At 33.0% G+C, this 19,545-nt stretch overlaps 4 protein-coding genes across 5 annotated transcripts; 2 read left to right on the forward strand and 2 right to left on the reverse strand.

Moving 5' to 3' along the window:
• Positions 1-1,427: 1,427 nt before the first annotated feature.
• On the forward strand, positions 1,428-7,316 carry LOC124924028 (THO complex subunit 5B). 2 transcript variants are annotated; one of them, XM_047464061.1, is made up of 8 exons: positions 1,428-1,709; positions 2,381-2,671; positions 2,841-3,177; positions 3,620-3,957; positions 4,065-4,324; positions 5,163-5,745; positions 6,327-6,461; positions 6,758-7,316. In XM_047464061.1, the coding sequence occupies exons 1-8, from the start codon at positions 1,473-1,475 to the stop codon at positions 7,022-7,024; spliced, it is 2,448 nt and encodes an 815-aa protein (XP_047320017.1). In that variant the 5' UTR covers positions 1,428-1,472; the 3' UTR covers positions 7,025-7,316. The 2 variants fall into 2 exon arrangements, with proteins under 2 accessions (XP_047320017.1, XP_047320018.1); XM_047464062.1 differs by having other exon boundaries at positions 3,638-3,957.
• Positions 7,317-7,329: 13 nt separating this feature from the next.
• On the reverse strand, positions 7,330-9,247 carry LOC124924029 (thioredoxin-like 4, chloroplastic). Its single transcript, XM_047464063.1, has 3 exons — positions 8,710-9,247; positions 7,767-7,820; positions 7,330-7,617 (listed from the first exon to the last, which is right to left on the reverse strand). Exons 1-3 carry the CDS (start codon positions 9,157-9,159, stop codon positions 7,498-7,500), a joined length of 624 nt encoding a protein of 207 aa, XP_047320019.1. The 5' UTR covers positions 9,160-9,247; the 3' UTR covers positions 7,330-7,497.
• Positions 9,248-14,090: 4,843 nt separating this feature from the next.
• On the forward strand, positions 14,091-15,005 carry LOC124926960 (sterol carrier protein 2). The gene is made up of 4 exons (XM_047467295.1): positions 14,091-14,319; positions 14,387-14,447; positions 14,535-14,637; positions 14,720-15,005. Exons 1-4 carry the CDS (start codon positions 14,188-14,190, stop codon positions 14,799-14,801), a joined length of 378 nt encoding a protein of 125 aa, XP_047323251.1. The 5' UTR covers positions 14,091-14,187; the 3' UTR covers positions 14,802-15,005.
• A 1,338-nt stretch (positions 15,006-16,343) lies between these two features.
• LOC124928011 (protein WEAK CHLOROPLAST MOVEMENT UNDER BLUE LIGHT 1) lies at positions 16,344-19,545 on the reverse strand. Its single transcript, XM_047468533.1, has 2 exons — positions 18,465-19,545; positions 16,344-18,257 (listed from the first exon to the last, which is right to left on the reverse strand). The coding sequence occupies exons 1-2, from the start codon at positions 19,272-19,274 to the stop codon at positions 16,452-16,454; spliced, it is 2,616 nt and encodes an 871-aa protein (XP_047324489.1). The 5' UTR covers positions 19,275-19,545; the 3' UTR covers positions 16,344-16,451.

The following is a 19,545-nucleotide window of genomic DNA, read 5'->3' on the forward strand; positions in this document are numbered from 1 at the left end:
AATTAGAAATAATAATTGCTTTCTCCTTATTATCCTAAAAGATTTTGACCCAATAATAATTTTCATGGGCTCATTATGTACCCACCCCATTTAAATGATTATTTGAAAGACCAAATCTAAGTGCAAGGCCAGGCCCAGGCCTAGAACATAGATACATGCCTCCTTTGAGGGACAAAGTATTTGATCTGAATTATTTAACTTAATGAGTGAGTTAACATATTATATTAGTATTTTAATTTCAATTTATAGTAAGTTATATCAAAGTTATTTATAGTAAGCTGTTTTGTAACTAATAAACTATAATCTATATTTTATTTTGGGTTTTTAGGGAAAAACAATTTTATTTGATTTTAGAATATTTTTTTCTCGTGATCAAACTTTTGATTGAGGTAGAAAATATTTGACAGTATTTGATGGCAGTCAATTAATTATTTATTATTTTTAACTAATTAATTAATTAATTTTTAAATATATATATTTAATAAAAAAATTCATTATCCTTCGCTTATTCACTATTTATTTAAAATGACGATTTCTCTTTTGCTCATTTATTTTATTCATTTGTATTCTTCATTTTTAGTTATTTATAGTCTTATTTTTGTTAAATATTTCTATGTTAGATAGATTATGAATATTAATTTGAACTTTTTCACTTAGGTCATGGTCTATGCACCTAAGACCGTAAGCATTTACTTACCCACTCGACACCGCCTACCACAATTTAGAAGATTAGTATTTGATTATGCCAATTGAATATATTTTTTATGGTCAAATAATAATAATATCAGAAAATAGATAATATTTTGTATTTTAAGATAAATTTGTTTATTAGTATTGATTAACGGTTTATTCATTATTATCGGCCAAATAATATTTGTAAGTTACATTTTATCATAGTTTTTTTTTATTGTACTTATATTGAAAAAAATGAAAAAATGAGTTTTTTTTTCTTCATTATATATTTTGCCAAATTTCAAAAAATGGGTTACATAAACATAATATTTGGACAAAATTTTATTTTATAAAACATATAACTATTTTAATTATTTAGAATCAAATGTGAAGGAATGGTAACAGGCCAAATAGGAATCTACCTAATCATGAATCTAGTAATATCTAAACTATTTATCCCGTCTAATACTTAAATACCCGAGTTATCGACGAGTACCCAAATACACGAGTTCTCGACTAGTACCCAAATACGTGAGTTGAAGATTGAAGTCAAGAAACACTTATACAAGAAGATGGTTTCTAAAATGAGAGAATATATGCTTAAAAGTTAAGAGTGGCATGTTTAATTTACATTAAAAAAAATTAAGTTGAGGTGACTAATTAAAATTATAGTCCAGCATTAATATATATATATATATATATAATTAAAAAAAAAAAGAAGCTCTGTTTAAAAAAAAACGATCAATCTCTAATATTTAATTTTCTTAGGCTAACGGAGGCGAGATAGGATAGAGAAGAAAATGGATACAACAATGGAAGACGGCGAAATGGCGGCGACGACGACGACGACTTCGGTGCCGGAGCTAGAACTCCACGCCATGATGAAGAAGTCACCGTTCGATACACTTTACGATAGCCGGAAGTCTGCCGAGGAAATTGTAGCCAAGATGCTCTCTATCAAGAGAGAATCCAAATCAAAATCCGAACTCCGTGAGCTCGCAACTCAAATGTTTCTCAGTTTCGTTAATATGCGTCAGGTTTTTCCTTGCCTTCTGCCTCCTCTACTTTTCTCTAGATCCATTTTAGTCGGCTTCACCTGGTTGTATCTAGTCTTGAGTTCTTGCGTATTGTTATTTGATTTTTCTCTACCGTGAATGTAATGAATGCCGGTGTTCAGTATTAGGCATTGACTGATGCTACTATTCATTTATACAATATTGGCGTAATTGGAGGCATATTTGATGGATTCTAGGGCTAACAGATACACTTCTTTAAAATGTTATAGGAATAGTTTAGTAAATGAATTGTACTTTCTGTAGTATCTTATGTTTATGCTGCTTGAATAGCTTAGCCATTTCTCCTTTGGTATTAGACCTTGATGAACCAGATACAGAAAGAGTTGTTTTTAATCTAAAAATACCAACACAAGAAAAAAGAAAAGAGATATCCAAGTGTTGACCATCAAAACTGTGATAGGTAGTTAGATCATGTTGTATTTGTTAGTACATAGTACAGGAAAAAGTGCTGAATTACTGGTTTAAAGTATATCAATCTGGAGGGTTACATCTTTAAATTTGCATACTAGTCCTTACACGTAGTTATACATTTTTCTTCCTTTTCAGAAAGAATTCCATGAATTATCCTCTTCATTATACCTTTCTTCTGCTCATATCACATGTGATTGAAAATGGGAAATTATTTGTTACAGTCAAATCGTGCCATCTTGCTTGAAGAGGACCGTGTAAAGGCAGAAACAGAACGTGCTAAGGCACCAGTTGACTTCACTACCTTGCAGCTTCATAACTTGATGTATGAGAAGAATCATTACATGAAAGCAATAAAGGCTTGCAAAGATTTCAGATCAAAGCATCCTGATATTGAACTTGTAGCTGAGGAAGAGTTTTTCAGAGATGCGCCTGCAGATATACAAAGTTCATTAATATCCAATGAAAGTGATCACAATTTGATGTTGAAGAGGCTCAATTTTGAGTTATTTCAGGTAAAAGAGATATTATGAAAGTACTTTCTTCAGCCCGCTATAGAATTCTGTTTAATAATTTAATGGGCAGGACATTTTACTAGCCTTTTGAAACATTTTGATGGCTTTTATAAGCCAAACTATGATTCTGGACATATATAAAGTCAAGTATTGCATATTTTTGTATCAGCGCAAAGAGCTCTGCAAACTTCAAGAGAAACTTGAACAAGAAAAACACAGACTTTTTGAAACCATTGCTAACAGGAAGAAGTTCGTATCGAGTCTCCCTTCCCTTCTGAAGTCCCTAAAGAAAGTATCATTGCCAGTGCAGCATCAACTAGGGATGCCACACACAAAAAAGCTAAAACAACATCAGTACGCAGAGTTGCTTCCACCTCCTCTTTATATTATTTACTCGCAAATGTTGGCCCAAAAGGAAGCATTTGGAGAGAAAATTGATGTGGAGATTACAGGAAGTTTGAAAGATGCTCAAGCTTTCTCTCAGCAACAAGCAAATAAAGAAAATGGTAATAACCATATTAACTTTCTATAGCTTTTTAGCACATTCTTCTGAAATTATGTGCCTGTCAATTATCACTATTTTTCATGGTTTTGTTTGACTTCCATTGCCATTAGAGTAGTAGATGTTTCAGAATTAGTCGCTGGTTGATTTTATTTGAAAATGATTAATAAGAGTATTTTTTTTCGAGAAAATAATAATAAGTTGTAATTTATGGTTGTTTTGAAATAATCTGAAAAAAGTAGATTATTTGGGATAAATGACTTAAAGATTATAAAAAAACATGTAATGGTTATTTTTGTTGATGATTTGAACGATTTGATTTATGATTTATGATGGGTTATCTGGATTGGATTAAATCCAGATAACCCTTCATCAAACTAGGCCCAAGTATGGCAGGCAATTGAACAATTGAAGGATATCAATGCTTGTTTTATTTATTTATTCAGGTGTTTTGACCATTCTAGATAATTCCAAGGTGGAGGATGATGCACCTGAGGATGAAGATGATGGACAAAGAAGGCGAAAGCGGCCAAAGAAAGTTCCTGCTAAAGAAAATCTTGATCAGTCGGAAATTTATCAAACTCATCCGCTGAAAATTACTCTTCATGTATATGACGATGTAGCTTCAGATTCGAAACCTGCAAAACTTGTTTCGCTGAAATTTGATTACCTGTGGAAGTTGAAAGTTGTATGTGTTGGGATCGAGGGTTCCAATGGAGGCCCAGAGAATAACATATTATGCAATTTATTTCCTGATGACTCCGGCCTTGACATACCTGTACAGGTATCATTTAATTTTCATGCATAAATATGTATTCCCCATATCTGGAGGCCTCTTTCTATTTTTCCATTTTCTTCACTTATCATCATCTTTTGCACATTGCAATTCAGTCAGCTAAGCTCTCTATTGGCGGGGCTATGGTATTTGATGAAAAGAGAACCTCACGTCCATATAAATGGGTCCAGCATTTGGCGGGCATTGATTTTTTGCCTGAGATATCTCCACAGCTTACATGTTCTGAAACCATAGACAATGGAAAAGCTAAACAAGCTACAGTGGTATCTGGTCTCTCGTTATACCGCCAGCAGAATCGGGTTCACACAGTGGTGCAACAAATTCGTACTCGAAGAAAGGCTCAGATAGCTCTTGCGTGAGTCTCACTGTCCTGTATGCTTTTGTTTTACTTTGTGCCCATTTGAAAACACCTGTTAGATATCTCATTTCGGTGTGGATCCAGACGAGATAACATTTTGAAAAAGAACATAGGCCTTGTTTGGTGAAGGGTTATTCGGTTTGAATTACATAACTCCTTATTGCATCTTTAGTCACTTCATTAATCAAATCATCAACTAAAATACCCTTACTTATTTTTGTATATAACATTCTGATATATTAAATACATGATATTAGTCACTTAAGCCAAAGAATCTTAAATAATCTACTTTTCACCAAACAAGGATTTAAAAAACAAATTATATGAAAAGAACCCCTACATCAAACAAGCTCTTTGACATACACAAATTAAAAAATTTATTGGCGGTTTCTTGTTTTGTTTCCCCAAAAGGAAAAAGTCATTTTATTAATAATGAAAATATGTAAAGAAATTTTAATGAGATGCTGAATAGGATAGATTCTCATTTTCAAAAGCAAAAATATTCATCAAATTTTTTCATTTGAATACAAAAGTATCATGACTAGCCTAATCAGCTACATTGCTAACTACATATGTCGCTGATAACATTTGATCGGAATTCAATTCCATTCTTTACACAACGTTCAGTTGCATACTCTGCCTCCACACTCTACTCTGAATCGACACATTTGAGTAGATTTCTTTCCATACTTCATCTTCTCACCTTTTTGTCTTGGCAAAATGTCTCGTTTGAATCCAGATTCAGATACAAAAAAGTGTTTTCAAATGGTCCCATTGTGCATTTCATACTTTTCTTTTGTCTTATTGAGTAATAATGACCTATGGAAACTTACAGGGAACAACTTGATTTACTATTGAAACTTAAGTGGCCTAATCTGGCATGTAAAGATGTTCCATGGGCATTGCATGCACCTTTGTGCAGTATAGTTGGCTGGTCTCCTGTTAGATCTCCAGATAGCCATGAAAGATCTCCGGCTATTGCAGATATAGAACAAGCTCAGACCACTTCAGAAGTTAGTACAGAGAAAAGATCTGGAAACGGAAAGGAAGAAATGGAAAGTGTGAGGGAAGATGGAGAGCTACCATCTTTGATCCCGGTTGTGTCAAGTGAAGTTGAAATCACACCTTCAAAAATTTCTGAGCTTGAGCACATCAAGCAAATGTCTTTGATCTCAAAGAATATGGTTTCTCCCATTAACATGGCAAAATCACAAAGTTTTAAGAAAAATGAGGATGATATAGATCTCATCATGGATTCTGATAGCGATATCGAAGGGCCTGCACTTGTGAATCAAGAGACAGAAAAGATGCCCGCAGCAGTTGGAAATTCATGGGTACAGTATGGCATGCGTGAATATTGTCTTGTTTTGTCTAGGATCACGGACAAGGACAAAACTAATGTCAAGTTAGAAGCCAAGGTAAATTGAGCAACTTATCTGGAACTAGTTATTTTGTCATCTCATTGAAAAATGCCCAAGTTAAAATTGAAAGTAAATTTTTTCTCTTGATTGGTACAAGATTTTTCTGCCTCACAATCCAATATAGTGCGTTTATTATTGATTCATTTGGTATACAAATTATTTTCTAGACAATGATCCAAACTATATACCTTTTTCATTTGATACTTAGAATAGTTTTTAGTCCATGATAAGTTTATATTTTGAATTCAACAAATATAACAAAGCTCGTTTGATGTGTGGTTATTTGAAGTACAAAATCAAAATCTTGTTTATGAAAGAAGTGGGTTATTTTCGGACTATTTGGGTTAAATTACTAAAATGTCCTTTTGTATTTAAATTTTATAAAATGTATAGTAAGGGTGTTTTGTTATTTTAGTTGATGAATTTTATGGAGGTCTTTTTTAAAAAAAAAACTCAAATAAACCAAGATCAAACAAGAATGTAGATTTTTCTTGTTGTGATTTTTTCTTTTATAACATAACTGCATTTGCTTTTGTACCTTTATTTTGTGACACTGGTTTGAATTTATCCTGCTACAGGTTTCAGTTAGTATGGAGTATCCCCTCAGGCCACCATTGTTTGCACTGAGTTTCTCCACACCATCCCTTGTAGAAAAGGATCGTGAGTCCAATGGTATAGAATGGTACAACGAGCTTCGCGCTATGGAAGCCGAGGTAACGATTCGTATTCTCTTATCGAATAATGCACCATAGTTAAGGCCTCTAATATTTGGGATAATATTTTTTTGTTGGTAAGTTTAATATGTATATTTTCAGCACCGTAGTCAATTTCCTTTGAATTAAAACCCTTTCGAAACTAAAAAAATATTAACCTAGTTCTTGAATTAGCTTGATTTGGTATGAAGTATCATGCAGATATTTTCTTCCTTTAGAAACAGACAGAGCTTGTGTTTTTAAAAAATAAGTTAAGGGTATTTTAGTATTTTACTCATAACTACTGATCTCTGCAGGTAAATGCTCATATATTGAAATCGATACCGACAGAACAAGAGAACTTCATCTTGTCCCATCAACTGCGTTTTCTTGCAATGCTATTTGATTTCTATGTAGACGAAGAGTCCCAAAGTGCATTGAATAGAAAAATGACCAATGTGATGGATGTGGGTTTGTCCAATCCTGTTAGTGGAGGGCTTCTTGCCAGATCATATAGGGGGAGGGATCGTCGCAAAATGATTTCTTGGAAAGACGATAAATGCACCTCTGGCTATCCATATTAATCAAAGGTACACAGACATCTCGAATTTGAATCCATATTATTATTATTATTCCATTCCAGCCATTTTTTTGGAAGACATTTTTTAATATGACCATATAAACTTCTCGCGGATTGTGTATGATATGTTTTTCTTGAGTTGATGGTTCAATAGTATCATAATATTCTGCTCTTTTGTTTGTTTAAGGTTCGTTTCTACTTATTATAGGATGCCCCAAAGATTGTACACATTCATGCCATTTGGCTGCCACTTTGTGACGATAAACCATGTTAGGTCAATTTTATCTAGGAACATAGGAAAAGTTAATATGAGAACAAAAACCCATTATAGATTGTGTTTTCCTTGTCAAATCACAGTAGACAAGTTTCATTACAAATCCAGAGGTCGAATCTCGACTCTCGAATATTCGAATTATGTCGCACATGGCGATATCTATATATGTTCTTGAAGGCACGGAAGGAGGAAACAATTGAGATTCAAAGAGGAAGAGGCGAGTTGGAGTATTTAACAATGGCATCGAGAATCCTCTTCTTATCTCTTGTCGGGAAAGCTTCAAGTAGGACTCCATCTTTGTAGAAATGAAAGAGGGGAACTGACTGCATCATTGTTATCGCTAACTCAATCACAGTTATTATGGCGAAAAACAAAACAGTGCAAGGCCTTGTTTGATCTTGGGTTTATAAAACACTAATCTTAAATAATTCACATCAAACAAGGCCTTAAACATTAAGAATAGATAGACAACCTTGATTCTAAGACGTTCAGCAACCTCGGATTGTTCATCGTACTCATCGATCACCTGCAGAATTCAGTTAATAATAGGAAATAAGCTCATTTTGCTTCTGAACTTGCATGAAAGGCTCAGTTTGTTCTAAACCCTTAAAAAATATGTATTTTATTTCAAAATTTGAGATTAAAGAGTGTAGAAATGATTTGAAATTGACCCTAAAAGAGCTTGGTTGACTGACTCCCATTCAATTTTAAACTAGTTAAGATGATATGCTTTTCGATTAAGAAAATAAATTCTAACACTAACCAAGAAAATTCACCTTCTCTTGCATGATTTTCGATCGAAAATTCACCATGGCACCACAGTTTTTGACCCTAAAAATTCACCATTTGCTAAATTTCCAACATTAAGACCTTGGTTATTTTGTGGCCAAACGAATGAGATTTGACATAGACTCATAATTCTGTGTTTGAACACAAAAAACCCTAAAATTCACCATTCATAAGTTTCAAAAGGAGGTCCTTTGCAAAATTTTGAACATTTACATTGGGTATTTTTCGGCCAAACAAATGGTCTTGAGCTCAACATAGACTCATAATTCAGTGTTAGAGAAACAAAAAACCTAAAAATTCACTATGGATAAGTTTCGAAATGAGGTCCTTTTCCAAATTTCCAACATTAAGACAATGGATCTTTATCAGTATTGTATGAGAACTCATAATTCAGTGTTAAAGCACAAAAAAGCCCCTAAAAATTCACTATGGATAGGTTTCAAAAGGAGGTCCTTTGCTAAATTTCCAAACATTAAGTTATTGGGTCAGATACTTGTCATTCATTCAGTATTAGAGCACAAAAACTCATCGAAAAGACAAACCATCTCAATTTGTAAAAAAAAAAAAAGGGCATATGGGATGAAATTTTGGAACATTTAAGAGTGAAGTAGTAGGAAGTGACTGACATTATGTTTAAGGAAGATGATAGGAGCCTGTTGTTCTCCAGCTCCTTTACACATCTTGGAGAAGATCTGTTCAATATATTTGCAACTTCCACATGAAGTACGATAAAAATCAACCACAACCAACGAACCATCTTCCTTAGCCTTCTCCAAAATCTTCAAAAATTCATCATCTTTCTCGAATACCCTAACACATTCAACTGGGCACGGTTCTAAATCTTCATCTTCATCCTCTTCTTCATGATAATCAAGATTACCCTTTGCCGGCGCCACACATTTAATTGATTCTGTTCTTGATCTAGAAAGAAGAAGGATATTATTACTATTATTATGATTTGAAGAATTGTAATAATAATGTCTCCGGCTGAGAACTCCGGTGGAGATGGGGATTATTAGTGAAGAATGGGTTCTAAATTGGTGGTGATTTTGTTGAAGGATGATTGGATCTTGCATTGGGTTTTTTCCTAAAATCAAGAAAATCAAGAATTAGAGAGAGAAAATGAGATTTCAGTCAGATGATCTTGCTTGAAGACTGAATGTTTTGGATATCAACAACGTTTGGATGAGAGAAGGACACGTTTTATTTATCTATTTATTTTGTTAAAAGAAAATTCATAAAATAAAAGGAAACTCTGTCGAAACAATGTCAAAGAGCTTTTGAAAATGATTTTTTTTTTTTTTTTTTTTTTTTTTGTAAAAGTATATTAGTTTGGAAAAATCTATTGAAATTAAACATATTTTAATAATTAATTTCTCCACCATTGAAATGAAATGTGTATAGGCGTTTAAAAAGTATAAATAATAATGTTTTACATTTTTTCTATGGTGCTGTTACTTTTTTTAAATTAAATTTTAGGTATATTTATATGGTTTGGTAATAGCATCTGTAGAAAAATAAAACTGATCAAACTAAAATCAAATGGTTTGACAGGTTTAAAGTTTAAACCCTTGATAACAACTTTTTAAATAGGTTTTGAATGACTTTTTCTTAAATATTGGATTTGACAAAAAAAAATAAAAATAAAGAATGAATTAAAAATTATTTAAAAATTATTTAAAAATTATATATTTATTAATATTTTATTGAAATATTGATTTATATTAAAAAAAAATTAACATCTTATTAAAATATTATTTAGATAAAATAATATTTTGATATATATTTTAATTAAATATTTAATCATATTTATCAAATTAAATTCAACTTAATTCCATGTATTTTCAAATTCATTTCATCCCACCCATGGTATTTTCAAACAAACTTAATTTAATAACAAGCATCAATTCAAATGTACGGATAAGAATATATACCAAATGTTAGTTAGATAAAATTAATATTTTAAATAAAATTAATTTTATTCGAATCTAATTAATTTAAAATTGGTTTTAGTTGGTAAAAATTAAATTTAATCTAAATTTAACCCACTTAAATACTCATTTGACCTTCATATTTTAACTCACACTTTTTTATATTCCTCTTTTATCTTCTCGCCGAACTACTCACTAATCTTAGTCGACCTCAATTAATTACACGTCTCTTATCTCTCGCCAAACTCAACCACTAACCCCCATGTCTTTTTATCCTCTCGGCAAATTACTCACTAAACATAATCTTGTGACCACACTTTTTCATATATATCTTTATCCCTCGATAAATCACTCACCAATTTTAGTCGACCTCTCTTTTACTCTCACGTCAACAAATCGACAACCAATCTCAATTGATCACACATCTCTTATCCATTGTCAAAACCCAACCACTAACCCCCAAATTGCCCTTAATCTTATGACTCACACTTTTTCATGTCTCTTTATCTCTTAATATGTCTTTTTATTAAGGATGACAATTTGACATCGTCACGCGAAAACTGAACCGGATTGCCCCATTTGGGACAGTTTTTCCCCGAAACTGAATGAAGCGGGGATGGTAATGCATTTTCCGCCCTGAACTGCTCCATTGCCATCCCTACTCTTTATCCACTCAACAAATCACTCATTGACCATAATCTTGTGACTCACACATTTTCATATGTTTCTTTATCACTCGTCAAATCACACACCACCCGACCTCCATCTCGTGACCTCACACTTTCAAATGTTCACTAAATCAATTACTAATTCCGACGTGACCTCACACTTTCAAATGCTCGCCAAACCAACCATTAATTCTAACGCGACCTTACACTTTCAAATGTTCGTCAAACTAACCACTAATTCTGACCTCACACTCGACAAACCACCCACCAACCGACCTTCATCTCGTGACCTCACACTTTCAAATGTTCGCCAAACCAATCACTAATTTCGACGTGACCTCACACTTTCAAATGCTCGCCAAACCAACCATTAATTCTGATGTAACCTCACACTTTCAAATGTTCGTCATTCTAACCACTAATTTCAACCTCACACTCGACAAACCACTCACCAACCGACCTCCATCTCGTGATATCACACTTTCAAATGCTCGCCAAACCAACCACTAATTCTGATGTGACCTCACACTTTCAAATGCTTGCCAAATCAATCACTAATTTGAACGTGACTTCACACTTCCAAATGCTCGTCAAACCATCCACTAATTTCGACGAGACCTCACACTTTCAAATGCTCGCCAAACCAACCACAATTTTGACATGACCTCACACTTTCAAATGCTCGCCAAACCAACCATTAATTCTGACGTGACCTCACACTTTCAAATGCTCGTCAAACTAATCACTAATTTCCGACCTCACACTCGACAAACCACCCACCACTCGACCTGATCTCGTGACCCCACACTTTCAAATGCTTGTCAAACCAACCACTAATTTCGACCTCACACTTTCAAATGCCTCGTATCATTGGTTTAAAAGTTGTGCCACCATATATTATAGTTAAGAATGCATTCTTAAAAATCTAAATTTGCATATTTTAGGATTCGAAACATGATCTTAAACATGAAATGTGAACGCTATAACCGTTAAAGCACTTGAGATTGTTGAAATCATTTTAATATTTGGTGTATGTATATATATTTTTTTTGTATATATATATATATATATATATATATATATATATATATATGAATTAATGAGAGAGAAAATAATTATAAAAGAAAAATTAGTGATTATTATTTATAAAAATTATATATATATATTATAGTGTTATATATATATAATTATTGATAAGACAATATATATTTTATATGATTAGTGAGAAAAAAATATAAGATAAATATATTTATATATGATATAAAAAAATTAATTAAGAAAAAGAGAATAGAAAATATATATATATATATATATATTTTGTTGTTGCAAATATATAGATTAGTCGGTTAAAAAGTTGAATTTATATGGTTAAAATGTCTTATATTCATTAAATTTGGTGTTGAATTTAAAATATAAAGTTTTATTAGTTTAATTGGTTAAAGAGTTGTACTTAATTTGTTAAATTGAAAATTTAAAACATACCTATAAAATTTTTAATTTTATTTTAACAGTTTTAAGTTTACGCACGGGTCAACCCACAATCCGACCCAAGTATCAATTTACTCTCACATATATATATTCAAATTAACAAAAACTCTCTCAATCCGACAATCCGGACACTTTTAAAATTAAACATCATTATATTTTATTTTATTTTGAAAATGATCCATTTAATAAAAAAATGTTTAAGCACAACAATAAAAACATGATATATATATTTAGTAGCTTTGACTAAATGTGTTATTTTAGTATATTACTTTTTTTATATATATATTTAAAAAAAAAAAAAAAGTGAATCAAAAGTAACATGATGTAAAAATTATATATATATATATATATATATATATATATATATATATATATATAATTCCAAAGAAAAAATATGATAATAAAATACTAGTCTAATTAGAGTTTTATTATTATATTTAACTCAAACAAAATTAAACATTATTTTACTTTCCTCTTATTTAGCCTATCATTCAATTTATTAATCAAATTTATTAAAATATATTTTATTTTAAATCAGTATATTTTATTTTATTTATATATATATCAATAACCTTCAAATATATTTTATCAAAAATAATTATCTCCATAAAAATCATAAACAATAATTATTTTTTACTGCTCCTTTTAAATTATTAAAATAACCCCAAAATGAACCAGCTGTAGATTGGAGGACACAACTTCCTGTACTATGTAGCTATCCTGCTCAAATTTTAATATGACAAAATAAATGCGTTAAATTATCCACAATTCTAAAAAATTTATTTTTATGCTTTTTTAATACTAAATAAATGTTTATAAAAAAATAATAACAACAAACTGAATAAAAACAATTACTTAACAAATATAATTTTATCCTTTGTATTCCTGATATTAAACAAAATGAGATTATCTCTTACTTATTTTAAACACATTTAACTGGTTATATACATTGTATTTATAAAAAAATAAAAGATTCCTATCACTAATTCATTAGTGAAGGAATTAAGTGTTTTTTACTACCAAAATTTTAAAAATCAATAGTCAAAACCTCTAATTAACTTAAAATTAGTATTTAAATTAATGACATTAATATTTATTTATAAATATTAAATAAATAATAAATTAACAAACATTTAAGACCAACCCTAATTTTTTGTATAACTGACACTAAAGAATTTATCATTATAAAGTTTGAAAAACATGTCCACAAATCTCATTTAGCTTCCAACCCCAATTTCTTAATTTGACCACTCCGGATTATTTTGATTGGATCGATTTTTTTTAATTTACTTAAAAACTATATTTTTTTCATGGATATGTTGATTTAGATTAAATAATGTTCATTTTTTCAATGAGTCCATAAATAGTGATCTCATTTTTTTAATCGGGTTGAGGTAGAGACCAAAGATCTTAAGCGACCGATCCGGCAAAACAACTCATTCATTTTTGGTGCAAGAGCGCTCGATCACTCTTTCAAGGGTGGCACTCCTACCTTCTTTATTACAGAGCGGACATTTACGGGTTTTAGCTGGTAATTCGGATTGTTTTCCTCTCGACGATGAAACTTATCCTCAACGTCCACTGACAATACTTGACCCTGGTTAGTTTGTGAAATATTTTTTTAATTAGGTATATATTAACCAGTTTAATAACATTTCTTCTTTTAACAAATGAGTTATAACTATACAATTTATAACCGAAAATAATACTAAAATTTGTTACCTTTTGTCATAAAAAATCAAGGAATTTAAGAGAAAATGAAAAATTTAAAGATAATGATATAGGCTTGTTTGGAATACAGTTTTCAAGAAACCCCCACCTGTTAATACTTAATAGCGGTGACGTCCCTCTCTAGAGAACGAAGATGGAGGTTAATTGGCGTTACCTAATCTTTCTCTCTCTATATCTCTCTCTCTATATATATCCATAAAATCCTACCCATTGAGGCGTTTGTGAATTGCGATCTGCAAAATCTTCACCTCTTTCGTGCAAAAGGACAGCTAAACAAGGAATTTCCATGGCGGACTCTGTTCAGCAGCTCAAATCCGCAAGCATCTTCGATCAGATGAAGGCTCACATCTCATCTGAAGCCGGCAAAGAACTAATCAAAAAGATCGGCCTCGTCTATCAGATTAACATTGCTCCTAAGGTTCTCTCTTTCACTGTTCTATCAATTCTGTTTGTTTGGCCGTGATTCTTATGTTTTCAATTTGCAGAAACTTGGAATCAATGAGGAGGTTTATACAGTCGATCTGAAGAAAGGAGAAGTGAAGAAAGGTTAAGTTTGTTTGAATTCGATTCTGAATTTTGTTGAATTGATCTGAGAATTGAATGTTTGATTTTGAATTTGATTTTGAATTTTAGGGCCTTATGAGGATGGAAAACCTGATGCAACATTCTCCTTTACTGATAATGACTTTATTAAAGTTGTATCAGGGAAAATGAACCCTCAGATGGCTTTCATGAGGTTTATTATTGTGTTTTACTTCAATTTCAATTCAATTCAATTCAGTTTTGTGGTTTATTCAATGAATTGGTGGTGAATGCAGGGGAGCAATGAAGGTGAAAGGTAGCTTGAGTGCAGCTCAGAAGTTTACCCCTGATATCTTCCCCAAGCCTTCGAAGCTTTGAACAAGGAATCTAGGTCTTTAGTTCTTCCTTGATACGATGAATCAATTGCTGATGATTATGTTTGGGTATTAGGTAATGAAGTTTGATAATTATGTATCCTTTGTTTATGCAAATATGCAATGTGGTAATCATAGGATTCCAATGACTTAAAATAAATAAAATCTATCATCATTTACCATTGTTTATTGCCTATTCTTGATTGAATCTCTTGATTATTTGTAGTTGTATCTTGTAGGTTTACACATATTATTGCTTCTATTGATTAGGGTTGTTGCCTGTTGGGTCATCTCATTATAGATACATAAAATGGTCTTATTCGAACTCTTGATTATTTGTAGTTATATCTTGTAGGTTTACACATATGGTTGCTTTTAGTGATTAGGGTTGTTGGGTCATCTGATTATAGATACAAAAAATGGTCTAATTCGAACTTATCTTGTTTCTATTTGCTTCTCGTTGAGAGGTTTTTAGGTAGTTTCGAGAGGTTTTTTTATCTGTTAAGGGACAATTTTGTAATCTAAATGACTTGTTAATAATAGTTTCTCAATGGATTTTTCTGTTAAGAAAAATTGGTTATTAGAAGTGGCATCATACACTTTTGTTTGATGCAAAATGAAAAAAATTTTGTGGATATTGCCCGCCTCCCTTAAGTCTTTGGTTCGTGCTTGTAACTTGTAAGGCGACAAGTTCTGTTTGCATGATTAATTAGTTACATGTTTGCGAGATATGAGTTTAACTCTCGAGGATTAGTTGCAATCCGAAGAAGAAACAAAAAAAGAGTCGTAAAAAAAATATTTAGGTACTATGTCAATTTTTAGCTTTCTAGCTTTGTCTTGACAAGTTTTCATTTCATTTCAGCTTTTCTAGGTTTGTCATGCCATGTTTAGTTTAGATGCCAACTCAGCTTTGTAGGGCCACGTCAGCTTTTCCATGTCATGTTTTGATGCCATGTCAGCTTTTCCATGTCATGTTTTGATGCCATGTCAGCCTTTTTAGCTCTGCGTGTTTCCATGTTTAAATGTCATTGTTATCGTTGAGTTTTGATAACACTAAGAGTAAAAGACGGATTTATGTAGGAGCATAATTGAGTTTGAGTTTAAACCCGGTTCAAAACAAAATTGTTATCTATCAAATCTTGAGTTGTGTAGGGTAACTATATATAAACATAGTTAGTTGTGTATCGGTCACTATATATAAACATAGTCGGGGGTTTTTCTAAATCTAATTTTTATTTATTTCTTACAATAAGTTTAAGTCCTCTTAGTTTTTTATTATTTTTAAATTCTTACTTAGATTTATTTTGTTTGCTAAAAGAGTAAGTTATTTGAAATTTATTTAATATAAATTACTAAAATGTCTTATTTATATTAAGTGAAAGAAAAATATCAATGAATTTATGAATATATTTCAGAATATTATGAGTTGCAAATACTATATAATGATTATAATAAATGAATATATTACCTATAATAAATATAAATATAAATTATGATAATTTGGGAAGAGTTAATTCAGTATATATATAATAATAAAAAACTTTTTCTTTACAGTAAAAAAGAAAAACCCTTTAATCTACACTTGGTTTTTATCTTTAAATTCTTAACAACAAAACAGATAATTAATTTCACAGAAGAAACGGATCAAAATGAATTAAGTCTTCTGTGACGGCTTCTTTCTAGCCAAGAACATGAAGAATCGAGGAAAGAATGATTTCTTCTTCTTCTTCGATGATTTCATATCCGACGATGAATCTTCATACTGACTCTCTTGATCATCATATCCATCCATATTCTGATCTAACGTACTCGAATTTCCAATCTGAGTTAATTCTTTGTTCTTATTATTATTATTACCGCTTCCTTCTTCACCAGATTCAAATCCTTTTCTACGTTTCTCATGTTCTGCTCTCCATTTTCTCAATTCCTGTTCAACTCCTAATTTCCCTTCCTTCGCCTTCTCCGCTTTCACCAACGCAACCTCTAATGCTTCCTTTTGCGACTTCATTTCCGCGCTAGCTTCCTCAAGCTTTATCATCATCGTTTGCTCTGACTCCTTTGCGATCTCGATTTCCGATAGAGCGGTTAGAACTCTAGCACTCGCTTCCTCCTCAGCCTCATGTGCGCGTTTGCTTAACGCGTAGTATTCTTCAAGAGATAGAGTGACTCTGTTCGTTAAATCATCTCCTTCACCGTCCTTTTGAGCTGATTCACTCTCTTTCAACGCGTTGATCGCTGCCATTGCTAACTTCTCTGAAGCCCTGGCTGCGTCGATTTCCTTTAAAGTTGCGTGTAAACGACTCTCGATTGTTCCAGCTGATGCTTTTGTTTGATCGGATTCATCCTTAGCTTTACGCATCTCTTCTCTAGATTGTTCAGCTAGTAATTTCGCTTCGTCTGCTTCTTTGGCTGCTTCTTGTAATGTTTTAGGAAGATCGACCATCTTTTCTCTTGCATCCTTTTCCTTACTCTGTACTAGATTGATCTCCATTTTAATCCTTGTCAGCTCAGATTCGAGAGATGCAACCGCTACTGAAGCCATTCCTTCCCTCTGGTTAACTGCCGCGAGAGATGATTTCGCGGTTTCGAGCTCTGAGTTCAACGATTCGGCTGCGAGCTTCAAGATGTTGACCTCGGTTGTTGATTTCAGTATAGTTTGTTTAACTTCTCCTAATTCACGTTTCGCCAACGCGATTGCTTCATGTATCTCGGTGTGAGTTCGGTTCTTAGGATCTGTAACTTCCGGTTTTGATTCCATGTAGGAAACCAGTTCCGATTTCAATGTTGCAAGTAATGATGAAGCTGTGTCGAGTTTCGCTTGTAGCTCCTTTGCGGAATTCATCTTCTGGTTTACTTTCTCGAGCTCCTCCTCAGCCTGTTTTAACTCCTTCTCCCAATGCAGAGTGTCTTGTTCAGTTGTCATAGTGGTTCCGATCCTATGATCCTCTGCCTCCATATGAGCTGCCTGAGCCGATTCCAACGATTCCTTAGTGGTGATCAACTCGATCATGAAATCTTCAACTGATTTTTCCAACTCCTTTGCAGTGGAAACCGCCTCTTCCGCCTTCTTTACAGCGGAATCTTTCTCTGCGTCTAGAAGTGAGAAATCTTTATGGAGTTGTTCGAGTTCGTCTTTAACTATTTTCAGCTCGGAGACTGCTGTTGAATGACGGGCTCGAGCCACCTCTAGTTGAGCCTTGGCTGCCACGCTTGCCTCGTCGGTTACCCCTTGTTCCATCTCCACTACTCTTAGCTTGGCGAGTTCGGAATCTTGCTTGGCTTGTTGCTCCTCCATTTGCGCTTTCTCCAGGTTGAGTTTTAATTCTTCTATCAGCCTCTTTGTGCTCTCTAATTCTTTCATAACCTGTGTTTTGGCCCCTTCTGCTGCTTTGTATTGTAGCTTGTACATTGGGATTTCCTCCTGTGCTTTGTCGAGTTCGTGTTCGATCACCTTTCGCCTCTGCAGGCGACGACACAATCACAATCTCAATCTCAAAATTCAAATCGGTTCAAAACTAATCAGGTAAATTTGATCATTGTGTGATTTTTTGTTGTTTCAAATAACAAAACATTTGATCAAGATTACCTATATAATTCATAATAAATGCAAACAAAATTACATTGAACACATTTTACTTTAGAAAGGAATAGGATAATTAATTATTACCTCTACGGTTTGAACCTTATGGGCCTTCCAATCAACAATTCCACCAAATTTGGAAACCGCGGCCTTGACGGATTCAATGGGAGCTGCGGTATCGATGATGACATTCTTGATTGTATCGACATTCTCGGGATCCTTAGAAACAACAAAGGCATTCTCGGGATCCTTAGAAACAACAAAGGCATTCTCGGGATCCTTCGAAACAACATAGACATTCTCGGGATCTTTAGAAACAACATAGACATTCTCGGGATCCTTAGAAACAACATAGACATTCTCAGGATCCTTAGAAGCAACATAGGAGGAATTCAAGGATGTTTGATTGGCAGTCTCCTCCTCTTGAAGTTGGTTATCTTGAGAACGATTTAAATGCAGAAGTCCTTCGATGAGACTACTGCCACCACTTGAGGCGTTTTCTTCTACCAAAGTTTGGGAGTTGGGTTTGGTTTCTTCGACCACCTCAGATTCTTTTACCAATGCGACAATATTAGCATCGGGTTGGCTGGTTGAAACAGCGAGGTTGTTGTTTTCGATTTGCGGCTTGGCGGCGTCTGCGGTTGGTGGAAAGTTTGTTGCGTTATCGAAAAGGGTATCGATAATGGTATCGGAATGATCGGGATGGATAGGAGAACCGAAAACTTGTTTTTCTTCTTGATCATGGTTTTTGTGTTGTTGAGGTTGGTTTGTTTCTGATGGAGGAGGTATGAGCAAAGATTCATCTTGTTGTTGATTGGGGATGGTTGTTGTTGTTGTTGGAAGAATTGGAGGAAATTGGACATCTAGAATTGAATTGTGTTCTTCTTCTTCTTCCATGGTTGGTTGGTTGATTGAGTAATGAATGGAATGGAATGGAATGAATGAATTCTATGAATGGAGGTTGCATAGAAAATTGGGAGAAATGATGAAGAAAGAAGTGGGGGAGAGGAATTAAAGGATGAATGATCGGAGATGAAAAACAGGGGAAAGTCAATTTGATTGACCGGAGATTACTTGCCGGATTTACAAGTGGCTCTCAATTGCTCTTTTATTTTTAGAATTCTAGATAGAGAGAAAGCAGGTAATATGACGTGCTTACAGGTTCTTA

The sequence above is a fragment of the Impatiens glandulifera genome, chromosome 2 (assembly GCF_907164915.1).
Source record: "Impatiens glandulifera chromosome 2, dImpGla2.1, whole genome shotgun sequence".
NCBI lineage: Eukaryota > Viridiplantae > Streptophyta > Magnoliopsida > Ericales > Balsaminaceae > Impatiens > Impatiens glandulifera.

Excerpts from the sequence above, each read along its gene's own strand:
- LOC124926960 (XM_047467295.1), top strand. The coding sequence starts at position 14,188 with ATGGCGGACTCTGTTCAGCAGCTCAAATCCGCAAGCATCTTCGATCAG. Across the intron at positions 14,320-14,386 it reads AGATTAACATTGCTCCTAAG|AAACTTGGAATCAATGAGGA; the intron begins GTTCTCTCTTTC and ends TTCAATTTGCAG. Across the intron at positions 14,638-14,719 it reads CCTCAGATGGCTTTCATGAG|GGGAGCAATGAAGGTGAAAG; the intron begins GTTTATTATTGT and ends TGGTGAATGCAG.
- LOC124924029 (XM_047464063.1), bottom strand. The coding sequence starts at position 9,159 with ATGCAAGATCCAATCATCCTTCAACAAAATCACCACCAATTTAGAACC. Across the intron at positions 7,821-8,709 it reads TCATCTTCCTTAAACATAAT|GTGATCGATGAGTACGATGA; the intron begins GTCAGTCACTTC and ends TGAATTCTGCAG. Across the intron at positions 7,618-7,766 it reads CTGAACGTCTTAGAATCAAG|TCAGTTCCCCTCTTTCATTT; the intron begins GTTGTCTATCTA and ends ACAATGATGCAG.
- LOC124924028 (XM_047464061.1), top strand. The coding sequence starts at position 1,473 with ATGGATACAACAATGGAAGACGGCGAAATGGCGGCGACGACGACGACG. Across the intron at positions 3,178-3,619 it reads ACAAGCAAATAAAGAAAATG|GTGTTTTGACCATTCTAGAT; the intron begins GTAATAACCATA and ends TTATTTATTCAG. Across the intron at positions 6,462-6,757 it reads TTCGCGCTATGGAAGCCGAG|GTAAATGCTCATATATTGAA; the intron begins GTAACGATTCGT and ends TGATCTCTGCAG.
- LOC124928011 (XM_047468533.1), bottom strand. The coding sequence starts at position 19,274 with ATGGAAGAAGAAGAAGAACACAATTCAATTCTAGATGTCCAATTTCCT. Across the intron at positions 18,258-18,464 it reads ATAAGGTTCAAACCGTAGAG|AGGCGAAAGGTGATCGAACA; the intron begins GTAATAATTAAT and ends CGTCGCCTGCAG.